The sequence below is a fragment of the Dipodomys ordii genome, unplaced genomic scaffold, assembly GCF_000151885.1.
Source record: "Dipodomys ordii isolate 6190 unplaced genomic scaffold, Dord_2.0 Scaffold77, whole genome shotgun sequence".
Taxonomy (NCBI): domain Eukaryota; kingdom Metazoa; phylum Chordata; class Mammalia; order Rodentia; family Heteromyidae; genus Dipodomys; species Dipodomys ordii.
In genome coordinates, this window is record NW_012267293.1 from 2,054,262 (window position 1) to 2,072,955 (window position 18,694).

At 50.6% G+C, this 18,694-nt stretch overlaps 1 protein-coding gene across 1 annotated transcript in view; it reads left to right on the plus strand.

Annotated features, from left to right (window-relative positions):
* Positions 1–2,445: 2,445 nt before the first annotated feature.
* The window catches only part of Pde10a (phosphodiesterase 10A), a 178,251-nt gene continuing 162,002 nt past the window's right edge, over positions 2,446–18,694 (plus strand). The window contains exon 1 of the mRNA XM_013024523.1: positions 2,446–2,854. Within this exon, the coding sequence (XP_012879977.1) occupies positions 2,446–2,854 (409 nt within the window). The remainder of the gene's footprint in view (positions 2,855–18,694) is intronic.

Here is an 18,694-nt window from a genome sequence, read left to right on the forward strand (position 1 = left end):
GCTGCAAAAGCAGCTCTGTATGAGCCGTGTGAGATTCAAATTTACAGGGGAGCGCGGGCTCCACGGGGCAGAATTCCAGCATCGCCAGGCTAGCCTGCCCTTGCCCCCTAACTGTGATGATGGGTGAGCCCTTCCTTTGGGTGTGCAAGCCAGGGACTCTCACGTGCAATGGGACAAGGAGAGTCCACTGTTGTGGTAGCCTATGGCATGTCATAAACACGAGACGTGGAGCTCTTCATCTATTTAATGGCAAGCTCTCTCCTGAATCTACGGGCAAAATAAGGGAAGTGGCAGGAAAAGCAATACATTGCCCATCATGGTTAGTAGCAGGCCTCAGGGTGTGACTTTCACCCCAGGACAGAGTTTGACTGCCTCCTGGGCCCCAGATTGGCTATGCCTGTGTGGCCATCACCATGCATGTAGCTGGCAGTGTGTGTGAGTGCACAGAGATCAGAGGCGTGGCCCACTCCAACCATGAGGTGCCCAGGATTCAAATCTTGGCTCTGTTGAGTAGTGTGAGATTTTTGTTACGTGGAAGTTAAACTAAAACACAGTTCAAAGGATGCTTCTGTATGTGAAGTACATATTTTTTAGAACATTGAAAGATCTGTAAGATCAGTAGACCCTTAAGTTGTTTTGATCAGAAGAGGTGTAGTGCAGTGTTAGGTGTAGGATCTGAGCAGTAAAGACTACCTGTCATAAACACACAGGTCTCTGCAGGCTGGAGTGTCTTGGTTTGCCAAAAACTGTTGGGATTTCAGTCAGGCCCACCGGGTGGGACAGGAGTGGAATATGAAGAAGGTGAGCAGTGTGGGCTGTTGACGATTGAATGTGCTGACCCTTGAGCTGTGAAATACACTTCTGGAAATGCTTGAGTTGGGTGTTTGATAAGGCATGAGCTCATCTCCAGTCTCATTCAGTACTTCGTATCTTGCAAACACTCACTGCATGCTCCTCATCTGACTGAAGGGAATCTGAGTGAAGTAAGACCTAGGACTTGGTCTCTTCCCTAGTCCCAAATAATGCTTTCCTAGGATCCACTAAATTGTCATTTGGGGGAACGCGTTTAAACAACACATCCATTTGAGTTTGGGGAGACTCAGCCAATACACACACCCAGCATCTGTTGGCTGACTACTGGAACTCTCCCTGTCCACCGCACCACCTCCTCCATTGGCACTGGCCTACTGCTCCACCCTGGCCACCATGTGGGCCTGGGCATGTCCAGCCGGCCCTACCCTGTCCCAGAGCTCTGAGTCCACACGGGTCTACCTGCTCATGAGAGCCATAGCTCAATAGCACAGTGGTAGCACATTGTGTGATACAGGTTGTATTTAAACCCAGTACTTAGTACATGTCCAAAGTCTTCCTTGCACCAATAAAATGTTGTCTGACTTTACTCAGGATGGAGGAATTATTTGTAACTAGTTGTCATGTAGTTTCTCACTTTGTACGCTGTGGCCTTAGCTCTCTCCTGAGAGTTACGTACCAATGCAAGAACAGAGAGCCAGAGACCAGGCATACTTGTTTATAGTCACACACCATCACTTCTACCCAGAGGTCCTTGCTCCTCAGATGAACAGGATTGATGAAAAAAATTGGTGGTATTGGGGTTTGAACTCAGGGCCTCATGCTTGCTGGCCAGATGCTCTAACATGTGAGCCATAGCTCACATTCCTTCAGTAATTTTTCCTGATGGGGTCTTATTTTGTTTGCAATACTGGCTTGATACTATGATCCTCCTGTCTATAACTTCCCTGTACCGGAGATTACAGGCATGTACTACTAGGCTCAATAGGGTTTTTTTTTAATGTTTGTTGTACTGAGACTATCTCCAGTGATCTTTCTGTTGTCAAATTCTACCCCTCTTCCTCCCTCCTGTCCTTGTGCCGTTACACGACACAGAGAGCGGTCCAGGTCTCCCAGCCTCCTTCCATGTGGCCTGACTTCCACGCCAAGCCCCAGAGAGCCCCTCTTCTCTCTCTGAACTAGATATGGTGGCCATACATGGGGAACAACATGTTGATGTTTCTTTCAAACATGAGATGCTCATGGATGAGGATGCGGGCAAGCACGGCTGAATTAATTCTGTGTGTTACGTGCACTGTACCATGCACACTGCCACACCCAAGACATGCGTGGAGACCCACGGGTCTGACACAGGGCTGGCACCTTCCTAGACTGACATCGCAGGTCATGGCTGAGTTGAACACGTCAGCAGGTGTTAGACAGCCTGCCTGGGCCCAGCCCCACTCTGTGTCCCGTCCCCGCCGGGCTGCAGGGCAGCTCCTGGCAGTCTGGGTTCACGGGAGGCACTGGACAGGACAGGCCGAGCCGAAAGCCCCCCCCCCAGCATCCCCCAGGGGAAGTGCGGCGGGGGGGGGGCTGGGCGCCCGTTCGAGCGCGTGCATTTCTGGTCTTCACGGCTGTGAAGGCCAGGTGGACATGCACACTCCTGCGTGCCACAAGGTGACCAGAGCCTCATTGGTGCTTCTGTGGGTGCCACAGCCAGTACGGGTGCCAGAAGGGCTCTGGGCAGAGCCTGCGGGAGCCCTGGTCACCCTGTGTAGGGTCGGGGCCCGCTGCTCCCTGCTGGGGCAGCGGGGCCGACGCGCTGATTGCTGCCTGGTCACCCTGCGCAGGGTCGGGGCTGCTGCTCCCCGCTGGGGCAGCGCGGCCGACGCACTGAATGCTAACGCCACGTCCTTGTCCTTTCCAGCCAGCCGCCTCCCCTTCGCGCTCAAAGGCGGGAGCAGAGGACCAGCTTTGCTGGCCCTGCGAAGCCGGCCGGACCCCCGGGAGCAGATGGGCAGTGACCTCGGGGAAGGCGCCGTGGACTCCAGCAATGCAACAGGTACGAACCCAGGGAACCGGGGCACCCGCCTTCCGGCCCGGGCCTGCCCTTCACCTCCACTGCAGTGGTGCTCAGCTGGGGCCTCCGCAGGTGGCCAAGCATAGTGTCCCCATTCGGAAGGCCGGGGGACTGCTGGGGTTCAAATAGGGCCTGGGAAGGTAGAGTCGGCCTCGGGTGCTCGGGAGGCACCTGCTACGGCTGCCTTTCAGACGTTATCTTCTCAATAAATGCTGCTGTCAAATCAGTAACATAATAGGACACAGAGAAGACGGGGTGGCTCTCGAGGGAGGTGCTTCCAGCCAGGGAATCATTGATGGTATTTACGTCTAACAGCTTTGGCTGCTAAACTAGCGAAATAAATGTCCGGATTTAGTAGAAAATGTTCACAAGACAGGATTCTGAGAGCTTTGGAAAGAAAGTCCCTAAAATACAAACAAGTAACTTTTCCTGGTTCTGTGGCAAAGGGGGAACTGTCTTGAGACACAACCATGTGTCCGCGTCCACGGCTGCCGGCTGCCCGTGTGGATGTTGGCAAGCGGGGCTCCGCGTGGCTGGGAAGGATGCGTGTCTGCATCTGCACCTCGCCTCCCGTGAGGGCTGCTGCGGCCCGCGTGCGGCGCTGGTCCCATCCTCCGATCCAACCAGGAGATCGGCTGTGCTCAGCCTGGGTTAGTGGGCAGGGCGCACACAGGATCTGTGTTTGTGGAAGGGCCAAGTTCCCTGAAGAAAGCCAGCGTGTAAGAGGTTCCTGTGGCACAGGAGAGCTGTGTGGGTCGAGAGGCATCCTGAGTCCTCCCCGAGGAGCTGGACTCCAGCCAAGGCTCAGGAGCACTCCCCAGGAAGACCTGGGGAAGCCATTTCTGTTCCTGGCAGAGACAAGCCAAGGGTCTGAGTTGAGTCTGCCTTGGCCAGGTTGGAGTCACAGCTGAGCAAAAACCATGAGGAAGACAAAATACAGTGGGTGATGAGGGGAGGCTGGGGTCGCGGGGGGGGGAGCACCCAGGCCCTGCAGCCCTGGGAGGCCAGAGCTTGGAACATGCAAATTCCAAACAAGAGTGAAGTGTGGGGCTGAAGTGGTGGAGTGTGTGCTTGGTATTGAAGGCCCTAGAAGGAGAAAGGATTGGGAGAGGGCACTTGGGGAAGCATGCCATCTCAGGAGGGGCGCAGGTCTGCTTGGAGGGCTGGACAGGAAGTGTAAGAGAGAGAGGAGCCATTCCTAGGTTTGTTTCGTGTTCTTCTGCATGTCTTCCCTGGTGCTGATGGTATGATGAAGAGGAATGCAGAAGTTCAGAGCAAGACAATGACCTCTGCACGCTGGTCATCATCAGTAAGGGGTCCTAAGATACCCATCCAGCCCATCTTTGCAGGGTCCCCTTTTGTCCTTGCTGCCTGGAAGCTCCTAGCAACATCACCCCCTTTGAAGTTTTGACGGGGAGCAGGCACTGATGTTGGGTGGGGAGTGCCATAAGATGGGGGGCAGGTAGGGGCACAGGCAAAGCCTTTGGCTGTGTTCACACTCTAGGCTTAGATGAGGAGGAGTGGGTAGTGGGCTTTATTTATCCAACCAACCGGCCGCATTGTGTGTGTGAAGGGGTGTCCCCTCCCCGGGCCTGGCGTCTGACCTGACCCACCGCGCTGAGGGAGCTCGTGAGGATCCCGCAGCCTGGGCCTCTGTGAGTCTGTGCGTCTGACTGTGGAGCTTGCTTAAGGACCAAAGCCAGCAACACCCACAGTTTGTTCTGGCCCTGAGCCTGCGAGCTTGAGCCAGTTCCGAAATGCACACAGAATCTGTCTGCAAGGGCCAGAGGAGCCATACTGGAGCTGGGATTACTCACAGTGCAGCCTTGAATGGATGCGGGCGGGGGGGGGGGGGGGGGGGGGGGAGGAGGGGGAAGAGGAGGAGGGGGAGGGGGAGGGGGAGGAGCCTTGAAATGTGGGAACTGGAGGACACAGCTAGCCATCCATTGGCCTGCTGATCTGATCTGGGGGCTTGAAAAACCACCTCCTTGCTCTGATCACCCCCTCCACATCTCCTCAGAGAAAATCTCAACCCAGCCGCGGGCCTGTCTGTCTGTCTGTCTGTCTGTCTCCGTCCCAGCACCAGCTGCACAGGAGCCGGAGGCAGATGTGGAGAGCGAGGGCCCCCGAGGGTCAGGTCACACTTTGTTGCTTTGGGCCGACAGCCAAGGTTTGTGGAGCTAAGCAGTCTGGTGTGCTCTTTGGAGTGAGTTAGCACATTAAACGCTCCTGAGCATTCGAATGTGTAGGCTTCTTATCTGTGTTCTTAGCCGAGAGCATCGGTCAGCTGTGTGCTCCCGGGGACTCTGGCCTCCCTTTGAAGTTGGTGCCCATCTCAGCATCGGCTGTGCGTGGCGGGGGTGACCGGCAGCAGGGGTGAGGGACAGGGGCTCCCGTGTGCTTTCCACGGCCACACCCACAGGACCCTCTAAACCACGGAAAAGGAGCTGCCGCCCAGGAAGGGCGGGAAGTGGAAGGCACACTCGTGTTGATCTAACACACACCCCACCTCCTCATGCACCGCCCCCTGCGGTGGCCATTCTCAAGAGGAGACCTGGACACCACCACTCCAGACCCCATTCCTGTGCTGTTGGAGGGCTTGGTCTTGCTGTCTGTCTGTCTGTGTGTCTGTCTGATTACAGGGAATCATTTGCTAGGTTGTGAATTTCACCCCAGAACAGAGTTCCCTAGCTTTCACTGTCTCCTGGGCCCCAGACTATCTGTGTCTGTGTGGCCATCATCAGTGTTTTCTGCAAGTAACTAGCAGTGTGTCTGAATGCCCAGATATACATGTGTGTGAGTAGATATATGAATGCACATGTGAACACATAAATACACATACATTTAAACACACAAACCTGCACATGCAAATGCACACAGATGTTCATGCACATGTGAGCACTCACAACATGCAAACATGTGTACATATGTGAACACATCAATATGCATCCATAGGAATACATGTGTAAGCACATGTGCACACGGGCCTGAATACACGTGCGAGGTACACGTGTGAACATAGACATGTATATAGCTGTGCCCATGTCAACATGCAAATGTGCATTCATACTCATGCACACACAGATGTGCACCTGTATAGACACATGGACATGTGTCCCCACCCGTGCGCACAAATGCGCTTGCGTGGAGCAGACTCTTGCCTCTGGGGACACCGGCATGTGCTGATGAGACTTCTTGAAGGCAGCCAGCACTTCACTTAGCGCAGTGTCAGGTCCTGGTGGAATTCAACAGGGGGGTTGGCGTGGAATCCAAGGGCGCATCCCAGTCCACGTGCACTGCGAGAGGGGCAGGCACCTCAATCTGCAGAAGTCTGTGAAGAGCAGTGCTCACGCTCTCCGGCTGTCACACAACCAGAGGAGAAGGGGAGCAGCCCCAGTATTGGTGGATGGTTTTTGTTGGTCCTGGGCACGCCACTGTCTGCAAGTTCTCCTCTCTCCGCAGGACTTGCCTATTTTTTAACATATAACGTGCTTTTTTTGTCTATCTATGGAATAGTGGCAGCTTCATAGCAGTCTGCTTTGCATGCACCAGGCATTTAACTGAGCTACTACCCCCTGTTGAGCACTGCAGACACGGTAGCATTTCCTCCCTTGCTGCAGGGGATGCTTTCCCAGACCCCAGAGAGTGCCTGTGACTCAACGCTCTCTCAGTCTTCATTCAGCACTGTGACCGGAAGTGTTCGGTTTTCGATGCAACAGTGAACATAGCAGGGATTTGCTTCCCTTCCTCACAGTTCCACTGATGGAAGATTTGATCTTATAGATCTGAGTCATCTCAGCGAACAATTTTTCCATATTAAGATAAGAATTTTTGTCTTTTCAACTGGGAATTAAAAAAAATTCCACATCCAAATCTCCAGTGTCCAGTGTGCTTGATCTTTAGGGCTGTTGTTCAATAAAGTAAGGGTCAGCTGAACACCAGCACAGCCTGCAATGCCACAACAGTCATTCTGAACACCAGGGTGGCTGCTGAGTGCTAGTAGGCCACCAGCCATTGCCATGACACTGAGCAACTGTGCCTCTTCTGTAGCTTGAATAGCAGGAACACACCACCATAGTGTTGAGATGGAGGCTCCTGACCTTGAACCACAATCCTCTATCATCTCCACGTCCCACACTGCTAGGATCGCAGGCCTAAGCCACCATGCCAGGTCCGTTTTCACTACTTTTAAATGAACCACTCTATAGCCCCAAGTTCATTCACACCCTTCTCCCGCCCCAGCCACTGTCTGGTCAGACTGAAACTCTGCCTCCTTGAGCAGCCTCTCTTCAGATCTTGGAAAGACATTTGCTTCCTGTCTCTATAAAGTTTGATTCTCTTGGAAACTCGTGTAAGTGGATAAAACATTTCTCACTGAGTGTCTGGCTTCTCTCACTCAGAACGATTTCGTCAAGGCACATCCGTATTTGTATCATGTGTTTCTTTCTGTGGACTTGAATTATAGTCAGGTAATTTGCCTTTTATTTCTTATAAGAAGGATCAACTGTACTAAATCATCTTCATCGCTGTTTATCTGAAAAAGTCTTTATCTACATTTAGCTTTGGTGGCTTGTGCTAGGTATAGGATTCTATCAGGATTTCTTTTTTGTCCCTTTCAGTACTCCACTGTTTTTCAGCCTCCATTGCTTCTGCTGAGAAGTCATCTGTCAACTTACTGAGGTTCCTTTTCTCCTGTGAATCCTGTTTTTCTCTTTATCTTTCATTCTGAGTACTCTTGCCATGAAGTATCTTTCTGTAGGTCTCTGATTTTGTCCTATTTGAAGTTCATCAAGTTTCTTGAGTTGCTATTTTTTTTCAAGAAAATTTGGGGATCTTTCAGTCATTATTTATTTGATTTTTCCTCTTTTTCTTTTTCTCCTTCTGGTATTTGCTTAATGCACAGTCTGGTGTGACTCATGGCATTTTTAATTTCTCTTTATTCTGTTCTCTGTTCTTCAGCCTGCAAAACCTCCATTGATCAAGCTTGCGCATTCCTTCTGTCACCAGCTCCCTCCCAGCTGAGCCCTCTGCTGAACTTTTTATTTTAATTCTACGTTCCAGTTCCATAGCTTCTACCCATCTCTTTTCACAATTTTTCTCTTCTTGATGCTCTCTTCTTGATGTGAGATTGTTATCTTACCTTCTTTTACTTTGTTCTTTTTTTGTTGTTGTTGGTCATGGGGCTTGAACTCTGGGCCTGGGCGCTGTCCCTCAGCTCTTCAGCTCAAGGCAAGCACTCTACCACTTGAGCCACAGCGTCACTTCCAGTTTTCTAGTGCTTTATTGGAGATAAGAGTCTCACAGACTTTCCTGGCTGAGCTGGTTTTGAACTGTGATCCTCAGATTTCAGCCTCCTGACTAGCTAGGATTACAGGTGTGAGCTACCAGCACCTGGCTTACTTTGTTCTTTTACTTCTTGTCACTTCCTTTTGTTCTGTGAATGCATTTATGATGGCTGGTTTGATGCCTTCCTGTGTTGAGTTTAACATTTGATAACCTTCACAAGTAGCTCTTACCTATTTGGCGCATATATAGATAGATAGATAGATAGATAGATAGATAGATAGATAGATAGATAGATAGATAGATAGATAGATGTTACAGAGGAGTTATAGTTATAAAAGTCAGGTAATGAGTGCATTTCTTTTTTTTTCCTGGTCATGGGGCTTAAACTCTGGGCCTGGGTGCCGTTCCTAAGCTCTTTAGCTCAAGGCTAGCACTCTACCACTTGAGCCACAGGGCCACTTCCTGCTTTTTCTGTTTATGTGGTACTGAGGAATAGAACCCAGCCCTTCATGCATGCTAGGCAAGCACTCTACCACTGAGCCACATTCCCAGCCAAGTACATTTCTTATGTAACAGTGTTACCCCTTCCCTCACCCTCTTCCAGTTTTTCTTTCCCATCCCGACCTACAAGTTGTATAGGTCGTTTACAACAGTGTTTATCGAGTTTTACGGCTGCATTTGTTCATTCTTTGTTCCACCATTTCTGTGCCTACCCTTATCCTCCCCAAAACCAATAAAACTACAAACAAGACAAAAGGTAAAGAAGACAACAACAACAAAAACTCTGGCTTCTTTTTCTTGGAGTTCATTTCAATAAATATTATTTTATATGGTCATATGCACATAGCTATTGAGCCTTTGTGGTCCTCTCCTAGAAATATCTTCCTTTGGTCTCACTGTGTGAATGTCTTGAGACCTGTACAATTTATCATGTCTCAGTGTAATTTTTTTTCTTTTACTATTCAGTATGTTTACTTGTAGATTTTTGTTATAGGGACATTCTAGTTACCGCAAATGAGGGAAACCATGGAACCTATGTTTCTTTGGGTCTGGCTAACTTTGCTTACTATAATTTTTCCCAAGTTTTCCCATTTCCTTATGAATGGTACAATATCATTTTTTCTGATGAAAGGATAGAATTCTATTTTGTATATATGCCACATTTTCTTCATCTACTCATCCATTGAGAGGCATCTGGGTTGATTCCATATCTTGGCTATGGTAAACAATTTTGCAATGAATATGGTTGAGCTGGTAGCTTTAATGTAGCCTGGTTTGTGGTCTATTGGATAAATGCTCAGGAGTAGAATTTCTGGGTCATAGGGAAGCTCTATGTTATTCTTTTGAGGAACCTCCATACGGCCTTCCAGAGTGGCTGAACAAGTTTATATTACTACCAACCTATTTGTTTTTTGTCTCTTCTCATCTACGCTGTGTAGGGGTTGCATTTTCCTCTTTTTGAGTCATAATTATTGTTGGAAAATGATACATTAGTTAATGCAGCAACAATACATGTGGTTCTCCCCCTCTGCAGGGCTGTGTTGCTATTTGCTTATTGGTTTGGCTAGCTTCTGTGTGTATTGTTTAATGGCACCTGTCCTCACAAATATGCCCAGCGCCCTGGCTGGTATTGCACAGGGAGGAATAGCTTTGGGATGATCACTCACTAGGGTGACAACAGCACTGAAGGATCTTCATCTCTTCCCTTTCCTACACATAATTACTACACCTTGGAATGCTTTCAGAAGCTTGCTCAGGACACACTAAGCCACACAGAAGTTTTTTTGTGTATGTGTGCTGGTCTAAGGGCTTGAACTCAGGGTCTGAGCATTGTCTTTGAGCTTTTGTGCTCAAGGCTACTGCTCTACCACTTGTACTATAGCTCCATTTCCAACTTTTTGCTGATCAATTGGAGAAAAGATCTCTTGACAGTGTTCTATGTTCATTTGGCACTTAGTCTGATCGACAAGTGTTTGGGAGCAAGATAAGAAACACTGAATTTCTCTGGTCCTGGAAAGAAAGCCAACTGGCTATGTGCTGGAGAAGGAGGCCATGTCATTGGAGAGGAGTCCTATGACTGTGGTGTGGGGTAGAGCTCTTGGTCTGGGTGTGTGGCCCTGTGTCTTTGGTCTAGGGGAAAGGCTATCTGTGTTCTTGGCTTGGGAGAGGAAGAACTATGGCATTCGTCTAGGGGAGAGAGAGCCGTTCCCTTGGCCTGGAGGAGGCTGGTTGTGTCCTTGGTTTGGGAGAGCAAACCTGCGTCCTTGGCTTGGGGGAGGGAGGGAGGGCTGTGTCCTTGGCCTAGGGTCTGAGGGGTCTGTGTCCTTGGGCTGGAGGAGAGGGACCCTGTGTCCTTAGCCTGTGGGCGAGGGGCCCTGTGTTCTTGGCTGCTGCTGTGTGGTGTCTGCCCACTGAACTGGGAGGATCTGTGGTGTGCTGGTACTACTGACACCTGCCATTCTTTTCATATCTTGGTAGATTTTCCTGAGTAGTGCTTCTCTGCTGGCTTCCAGAAGCTCTAAGTGGGTGTCTGAAATAGGTGTCAGCGGTGCTTCTGGGGAGTGGCTCCAAGGAGCTTCAACTCTGCTGTGCCGGAAATCAGTTTCCACATGAGTCACGCTGCTTATTATGCATGTTTGTCTCAGGGAGAAAGTCTCCTTTGTGTCTCGGTGTAGAAAAGTTGTTCACTTCAGGGGAAATGCGTTGCAGAAATGTGGCTGGGAAATAAATGCAGTTTTCCATTGACTTCATTTCAAACAAGAGATTTCTTCCTAGGGAGGGAAATCCCATAATTGACTGAATTGAAGGCAAAGGCAGGGGCAGGAGCAGCTGCCAGCTCGTTAATGTCTAGCGCCCATGAGTGGAGATGCCAGGGTGGGGGTGTGCGGCTGCCCCTGTGCTGGCATTCTTGTTCATTTGGGGGTGTTGGTGGTTGGTCTTGTTGTCATCTTGCACCTTCTCATTTATTCTTTGTCCCAGATAGCTTAAAAGCTAGCAGAACGACACTCTGTGGGGTGGATCTGTTACTCAGAAGGAATGCTGGACAAGATCTCTGGGCTCACAGAATGCAGCCTCCAAGGGGCCAGCCTTGATGGCTGCCCTCCTGCCCACACCTCCCCCAACTGTTTACAAATGTAGCCACCCGGGTTGCTGGGTGACATGGAGGCTTGCTGACTTTTCATCTGCCTGAGCCGGCTTCTAACTACAATCCTCCAAGTTTGGCTTCCTGAGTAGCTGGGATTACAGGCAGGAGCCACTATGCCCACTATGCCTGATTTTATTTTATTTTATTTATTTATTTTGGTCGTGGGGCTTGAACTCTGGGCTTGGGTGCTGTCCCTCAGCTCTTCAGCTCAAGGCGAGTGCTCTACCACTTGAGCCACAGCGCCACTTCCCTATGCCTGATTTTATAAATAAAATAAGTCCATGGAGTAAGTGGCTTTCTCATAGTTACTCAGAGGGAGAGAGGGAGGGAGAGAGGGGGGCCTTTCAGACCCTCTCTGTCCTATGTTCTAGGTCACTTTAGTACTTAGAGTTGAGGGACAGTAAATGCTCATAGTACTCACCTCCGTCTGCGGAATTCAGTGCCGCTGCTTGTGCTCTGCCCTCCACTGCCCTATGGCAAATGGCTCCTATCCTTCGCACAGAGCTCCCTCACCCCTTCATTCGCAGCCAAGCTGCCGCGTGTGGCTGCAGCTTTCCAGAGCTCACACACTGCGCGTGCCTGAAAACTGTTAACCTAAGGCAAACAAAGAACAGGACCTGTGTTTCTGGGGTTCTGTAAGCTGTCGGTCTTTAGACACTTGTAACGAGGTGCATCTGCGCTCTGCCCCCAGGGAAGGGAGGTGGGGTGAGGGCTGGGCACCTTTTCCTCTGAGTTCTGTAGCATTTGGTACACCCAGAGTTACACATTAGCTAAGGTTTTGTGGCCAGAAAGTGTGATGAGGTTTTGGTGATGTTTCCGCTTGTATCCATTAGAAGTAAAATATTTACTTCAAAGAACATGCTATGAAATCCAGAAGGCATTTTAGAAAAATGGAAAGTTGGTTTCTTATAATCACGTTCCAACGGTGGGAAAAGCAAAGCTCTGCCTGTGTTCTGTGTTTAGGTGAGCAGCGGCATTGTCCCGGGTGACAGCCGGGACCTGTCAGCTTTTACCTTCTTGCCTGAGGTTAGTTGCTCCCAGGAAAAAAAAAACCCTCAGGGGAATGTAATTTGTGCCAAGATGTGGAATATAAGGTTGTCCCTTTGGGTCTATGAGCATTGTTTAAAACAAACGAACCACAACAAGCAGCCATCCAATTACAGAACAATCCTCAAACAACAGCTACATTTTTAAACAATGGTATAGAGAGGATTATAATGAAATGGGATGCTATTCTCACCAGTTATTTGTAATCTTAAAAACCTGCAACTTTGCTGAGCATTGGTGGCTCACACCTGTCATCCTAGCTACTCAGGAGGCTGAAATCTGAGGACCAAGGTTCAAAAGCCAGCCCTGGTAGGTGAGTCTGGGAGACTCTTATCGCTAATGAACCAACAAAAAGCTAGCATTAGGAATGTGTCTCAAATGGTAGAGCATCATGGGGGGGGGAAGGGGAGGAGGTGCTGAGTGCCAGCACAAGACTGTGGTCCAAACTCCGGTAGAAGCTAGCACACGCGTGTGCACACACACACGTGCATGCACACACACAATCTTCTCTGAAGCCATGCAAATGCGTGTCAGAACTAAATGTTATACAAATGTCCAGGCAGAGTGAACCCCTCTAGGAGCCAGTTGGAGGAAACGGGCCACCGATTCACACACTCATCCCTGAAGCAAGCGAGAGCATGTGACGATGTTTACACGTCAGAGCTGGTGTGTCCTCCGGGCTCTCTGTGGCTGCTTGGACCTGTCTCGCGTCTCTGTGCTGCCCCAAGATGGGAGGGGGAGCAGCTTCTTACAAAATACAAAAGCGCGGCCAGGCCTCACTCTGAGGTGCGGCCATGGTAGGTTTAGCCTTGCACTTCTCCTGGTTGTGTGGTGCACTGGTCGCACTCTGCCTTGGCATGAGAGTTTGGGTTGAGGTAGGAAGGCAGGATGGGAGCCCTGTGACCTAAATGGCCTCGGGAGCTTCTGAGTACACCTTGTCTTCTGAGCATGAAATTGACTGTCCAGGCAAGCGGGGCAGTTGGTGCCAAGAAAACACTGTGTGGGCAAGGCTGGGGTTCGGCCTGGCCAGGGGGAAGGTGGGGCAGATCCAGGGGCCCGGGAGCCGCTGGCAGGGGTGGGAGCTGAGCCAGCCGTGTTCGTGGGCAGGACCCGGCCCCAGGGCCAGTCCAGAGCTGCCTGCACCTGCCGGCCCCGCCCCACCCCCTCTCCCCTACAGCCAGGTGCAGGCTGGGCCCCTGCTCACATCTCCGCAGAACCACTATCTGACCCAGGGAGAACTCCTGGAGTTCCCTGGGTTCCCACTCCTTTCTCATCCCCAGCGGCCGGCCATCAGGGCCTCCTGTCCGTGGCCGTGGGCGTGGCCGAGGGGTCGCACCTCACTGTCCACACATCTCCACCCTCCCGTCATGCCGATCACTCCCTCCCCCGAACCTGCTGTCTGAGAACCAGATCTGCATTTGAGGGCGAGTCTCACTAATGAGGCACTTTTCAAATTACATCTTTTCACTTAAAATTATCGAACAAAAAAGGTCCTCTTACAGAGAAGGCTCATTGTCAGGACTTCAGGGCCTGCTCATCAATTTCCTCAGCGCACGTTTAAGCACTGTAAGGGATGTAATTAAACTGCCTTTATTCAGCACGTGCTCACTGAGCACTTGGTTAAAAGTGTTAGATAAAATGGTAAAAAAAAAAAAAATACCTGCACACATCCACAGAGCTTAAAACACTTGCAAACTGTACCTGCAGCGTTGAGAAGGTAGGGGCCCCAGAGCCAAGGGGCCAGGCTACCTCACGGGGGTGGGGCAAGTCTGGGTTAGAAGGTCAGGGTACAGTGGGCAGCTGTGCTCGGTTGCTATAGAGATGGTGGCTTGTAGAAGGCCACCTGGCCACATAGGTCTGTCTGAGTTGTCCAGGAAAACAGCACAGCACTGTGTGTGTGTATGTGTGTAAAATGAGAGTGGGAAGAACAGAGGAGTAGCAGTGGTGTGGTAGCACCTGCCTGTAATCCTGGCTATGGAAGAAGTACAGAGTGGGTCAGAGGCATAGGAGGGAGGCCAGCCGGGCAGAAGCAGGAGGCCTTGCCTGGAAAGCAACCTCCAAAGCCAAATGAAGGCGCAGGGCGCGTCTCAAGCGTCAGCATGCGGCTCAGCAAAGAGGAGGCTAAGTTTAGTCCCCCACTCTGCCGACAGGAGCAAACAACCTCTTCTTTGCAGTGGTTCCTTGGAAACAAAGCCAAATTCTCCAGAGTTGGGCACTGAAGATCACGTCTTACTTAGATGGCTGGAGCAAAGTCAAGTTGGTTAGGCTGCACTTCAAGTTAGCGCCGAGATGACTGACATAATGGCTCCGAGCCAGAGCCGTTCCTTTCATGATCTTCCTGGTGTTGAGATCTGTAATGCTAGTCAGAGTGGAGTGAATGCTTGCCTTCCCCCGAATGAAGAGGCCCTCTCAGGATAACCCAGTCCATAGTTAGGGGCCTTCCTGACTAATACGTGTCTGTGTACAAGCCCGTCTCCCCGGGGGTGTAGCGGCTGCCGCTGGCCGTGCGTGGCCACTGGCCGCGGCCATTCCAGGGCGTAGCGGCTGCTGGCTGCCGCTGGCCGTGCGTGCCCACTGGCCGCGGCCATTCCAGAGGAGCCCCTCCCATGGGAACAGGCAGCTGTGGACAGGAAGGGGACGGGAGATAGCCGACCTAAGTTGCTTTTGGTGTGCTGCTGTCTTGGCTTTTCACCGCACAAGCTAAAACAAAGCAGAGTTTTCACGCTGAAAGAATGGTTGTCTCAGCTGCAGCGATTCGTTTCTTTCTTTTCACAATCAAGCTCTTTTGTGGTTTCCAGACCACAAAAGTATAAAATACACAAAAAAGTATAAAGTATACAAAATGGCCCCACAGGGGTGGCCGCAGTGCCCTGCGCCCAGCAGGGAGCCTGTGAGGGGCCGCTCACCGGGCTGTCCCCACACAGGCCGATGTCACCTGCCCGTCCCCGGCATGCATGGAAAGCACTTGCGGGAACATGATGGACAAAAGAACGACTGTGCAAGTCCAGCTCATGATGGGAAATACGATGTCTCTCCCCACCAAGGCCTGGGCATGGCTGTGCTCTCTCCTCTGGGAGGGAATTCAGATCTTACCATGGCAAGATTTCGGTGTCACCCTAATGTTCACTCTCAGACTAAGAACCTGGGCTCAGGGAGTGTGGCTGAGGCGCGCGGTAGGCCCCAGGCTCGGGCAGCTTTCTCGGAAGGAAGCCACCACCAGCAGCCCTTGCCAGGGTCCAAACTCTGCCTCACCTGCCGTCACTCTCAGACCTTGAACCTCCAAACACCATGAGCTAAAGAAACCATTTTCTTCGTAAGCTAAGAGACAAAGTGAAGCCAATGAGCAGAAAGGTAAGGCAGAGTACAGGCCGAGAAACAGACTCAGTATATGTCCTTGGAAGAGGTGGATGAGTTCCCGACAGGAAGCAGAGCTTCTTATCTAATTAAGAGCACGTCTCAAGTTATAAAGCGAAGCGTAGCCTTTGGAGGAGGCTGGCTGGCTCACCCCCGCCGCGGGCCCACGCAGACCTCGGGTCTGCACCTGGACACAGTCTGCTGCGACACAGGCCGCCTTGGTGGGCTGGTGAGATGGCGAATCGGTCTCCAGATTCTGCCAGCAGGCAAGCGCTCTGAGACTCAAAGAGAAGCAGGATTACTTGCACGTGTGACACATGTGACGCACGTCTCAGATAGTTCAACTTTTGGGGAAGAGAAAATCAACTCTCCTAGGAGTCTGAAAGGAGAGTCTGGATTACAGAGAGAGGCAATGTGAGTGGAACAGGAAGAGTGCTTGGCCGGTTTCTTACACTAGTGAGCACCCTTGGTAAAATAATAATAATAATAACAATCATCATCATTTGAAAACATCCCTGGGGCACACGCGGCCCTGCCCGAAGCACCTGTCTCCAGATAGCCACATATTCACAGAAGATTAGCATGCTGCCATCCCGTCCTGGCCCCTACGTGGAATCCGTTGACCACTGAGTAGTCGAATTACTGGCACCAGAACGGAGCATTCTCAGTCATCAAACAGTTATGTAGATCTTTCCAATGCAATATTGACTTCAAATATATTCTTTTAAAAGTCTAATGCCTTGCATTCTAAGTGTGTGGGTATTGTGAGACACACACACACACACACACACACACACACACATTCCTAAAGGCTTTCCTTGTCAGCCTGGAGGCTGGGCTGAGTACAAGGAGCATGAGTGAGCAGTGTCTGGGCCACTGTGTAGGTTCTAGAATATGAACACATAATCCAGGCACCCACAGTTCTGACAGCTACAAGAGCAATTATAAAGGCAGCTAGATGCCCCAGCACAGGGCTGCCTTGGGATCAGGGTGAGGAGATGAGAGAGGACGGTCATCAGTCTGTTCATGTGCTCTTGAACAGGATCTCACAGAGAAGAGAACAGCAAGTGGGCAGTTGGACGCAGAACGCATCACCCACTGATGAGCACCATAGCAAAGGAGAGAGCGGGGCAAGGGGAGGAGGGACAAGTGTGTAGTTGTGAATAGAACAGTCCAGCAAAGCCCTCCAAGAATGCAGGCTTTTTGTTTGGTTAGATTTTGGTGGTACCTGGGCTTGAACTCTGTGCTTGTGGTTGGTTGGCTGTTGACTCATGCCTCTGGCCCTTTTCTGAGAAGGTTTTTTTTTTTCCAGTCCCGGGGCTTGAACTCTGGGCCTGGGTGTTGTCTCTGCACTTTTGTGCTCAACGCCACTGCTCTACCACTTGAGCTACAGCTCCATTTCTGGCTTTCTTTGTGTGTGATTCATTGGAGATAGGAGCTTCACAGACATTCTGTCCAGGCTGGCTCCAACCCACAATCCTCAGATCTCAGCCTCCTGAGTAGCTAGGATTTCAGGTGTGAGCCACCACACCCGGCTGACATGGTTATTTTTGAGGTATTGCTTTGCTTCCTGCCTGTGTGCCTGGGCTGTCGCCTACCTTGCAGACCTCTTGTCCTAACAGGAATGGCAAGCATGGGCAATAGCGCTCAACTTCTTCTGTTGATATGGGGGCTCAGCAACAGATCTTTCCAGGCTGCCCTGGATCCCAGATCCTCCTAGAATTGTGCCCAGTGTTCTATGAGACCTCCATGCCTTCTTTTAGGAACACATCATTGTGTAGATTAAACTCACTCCTATAGATACAACTAGGTGTATTGTTCCTCATCCTGGTGGGTTAGAATCTCAGTGAGCTTCGACCAACCTCTCACCTCCTCTGCTTCCTGCAGAACACAGGAGCAGGCCTTTGTGAAAAGGACCAATTCAGCGTCCAGCCCCTGAGACTCTTGAAACCAGAGCCAATTCAATGCTGAGTAAATAGCCAGTGTATTTACTTCAAAACACTACCCATGGTGGGGGCGGGGCTTTCCTTGCACGAAGGAGAAGGAAAGTGTATAAATTAACTATGGACTCCCTATGATTCGGAGAAGTCAGGGCCTGACACAGTGAGATGATCAACATCCCCTGAGAACGTGCTAGAAATGGAATTCACAGCCCTACTCCAGGTTACCAAATCAGAAATGCTGGAGGGCTGAGATCTGTGTTGAAATCTCCCTCAATGGTAATGAGCCTTTGCTTGATGGGAAAATACACACAGAGGCACACAGACAGGAACAAATGTATAGTTTTTCCCAGGGCCATTATTGAGATTGGGATTGGTGTTCAAAAAAGATAATTATGAATTTTTCTTTGAAAATGATCTCTTTTGTCCTATAGCCATGGATCTGTGAATTAGGAGAGTAGCTTTTTCATTCTTTTATGTAGAGCAAATGTTGGTATTCACCATGCGGAAGCAGACTTAACTGCACAGACTTTGGTCCATATTACGCAGGTGGATCAGAGCCAGCACGCTGCAGAGGTGCGGACACTTCTTGTCACCACCAAGGGCTGCTGGCATCCCCAGTGGGTCGCGTCCCCTCCACGTTCTAGCTGGGAGCTTCACAGATGCAGCCTGAGCGTTTTCAGAGTTACAGGCTCCTAGCAGTGTGCAGAAGCCCTAAAATGAGCGGAAAGATACAGAGGTGGTTAGACAGAAGGGAATTTGTATTTTCTAAAGGAAGCTTTTCTTTTCTCTTTTTGCGTGGATGTGTTACATAGTGGTAAGAAACTGTCCAAGCTCCCCTGGCCTTTATGTAAAACATATGTCCAAATTGGGACTCAAGGTCAAGGTCATTTTATGTAAACAAAAGTCCACTATTTCTCTGTCGCACCGGAGCGTCGCCTGTTCCCAGAGCCAGCACCTTGGGTTACAGCGGGGAGCGTGGGAGGGCCCCACTGCCCCATGTCCTCAGCAGGAGCCCCTGCAGCTCCGTCCGTGGCAGCGATTGGTAAA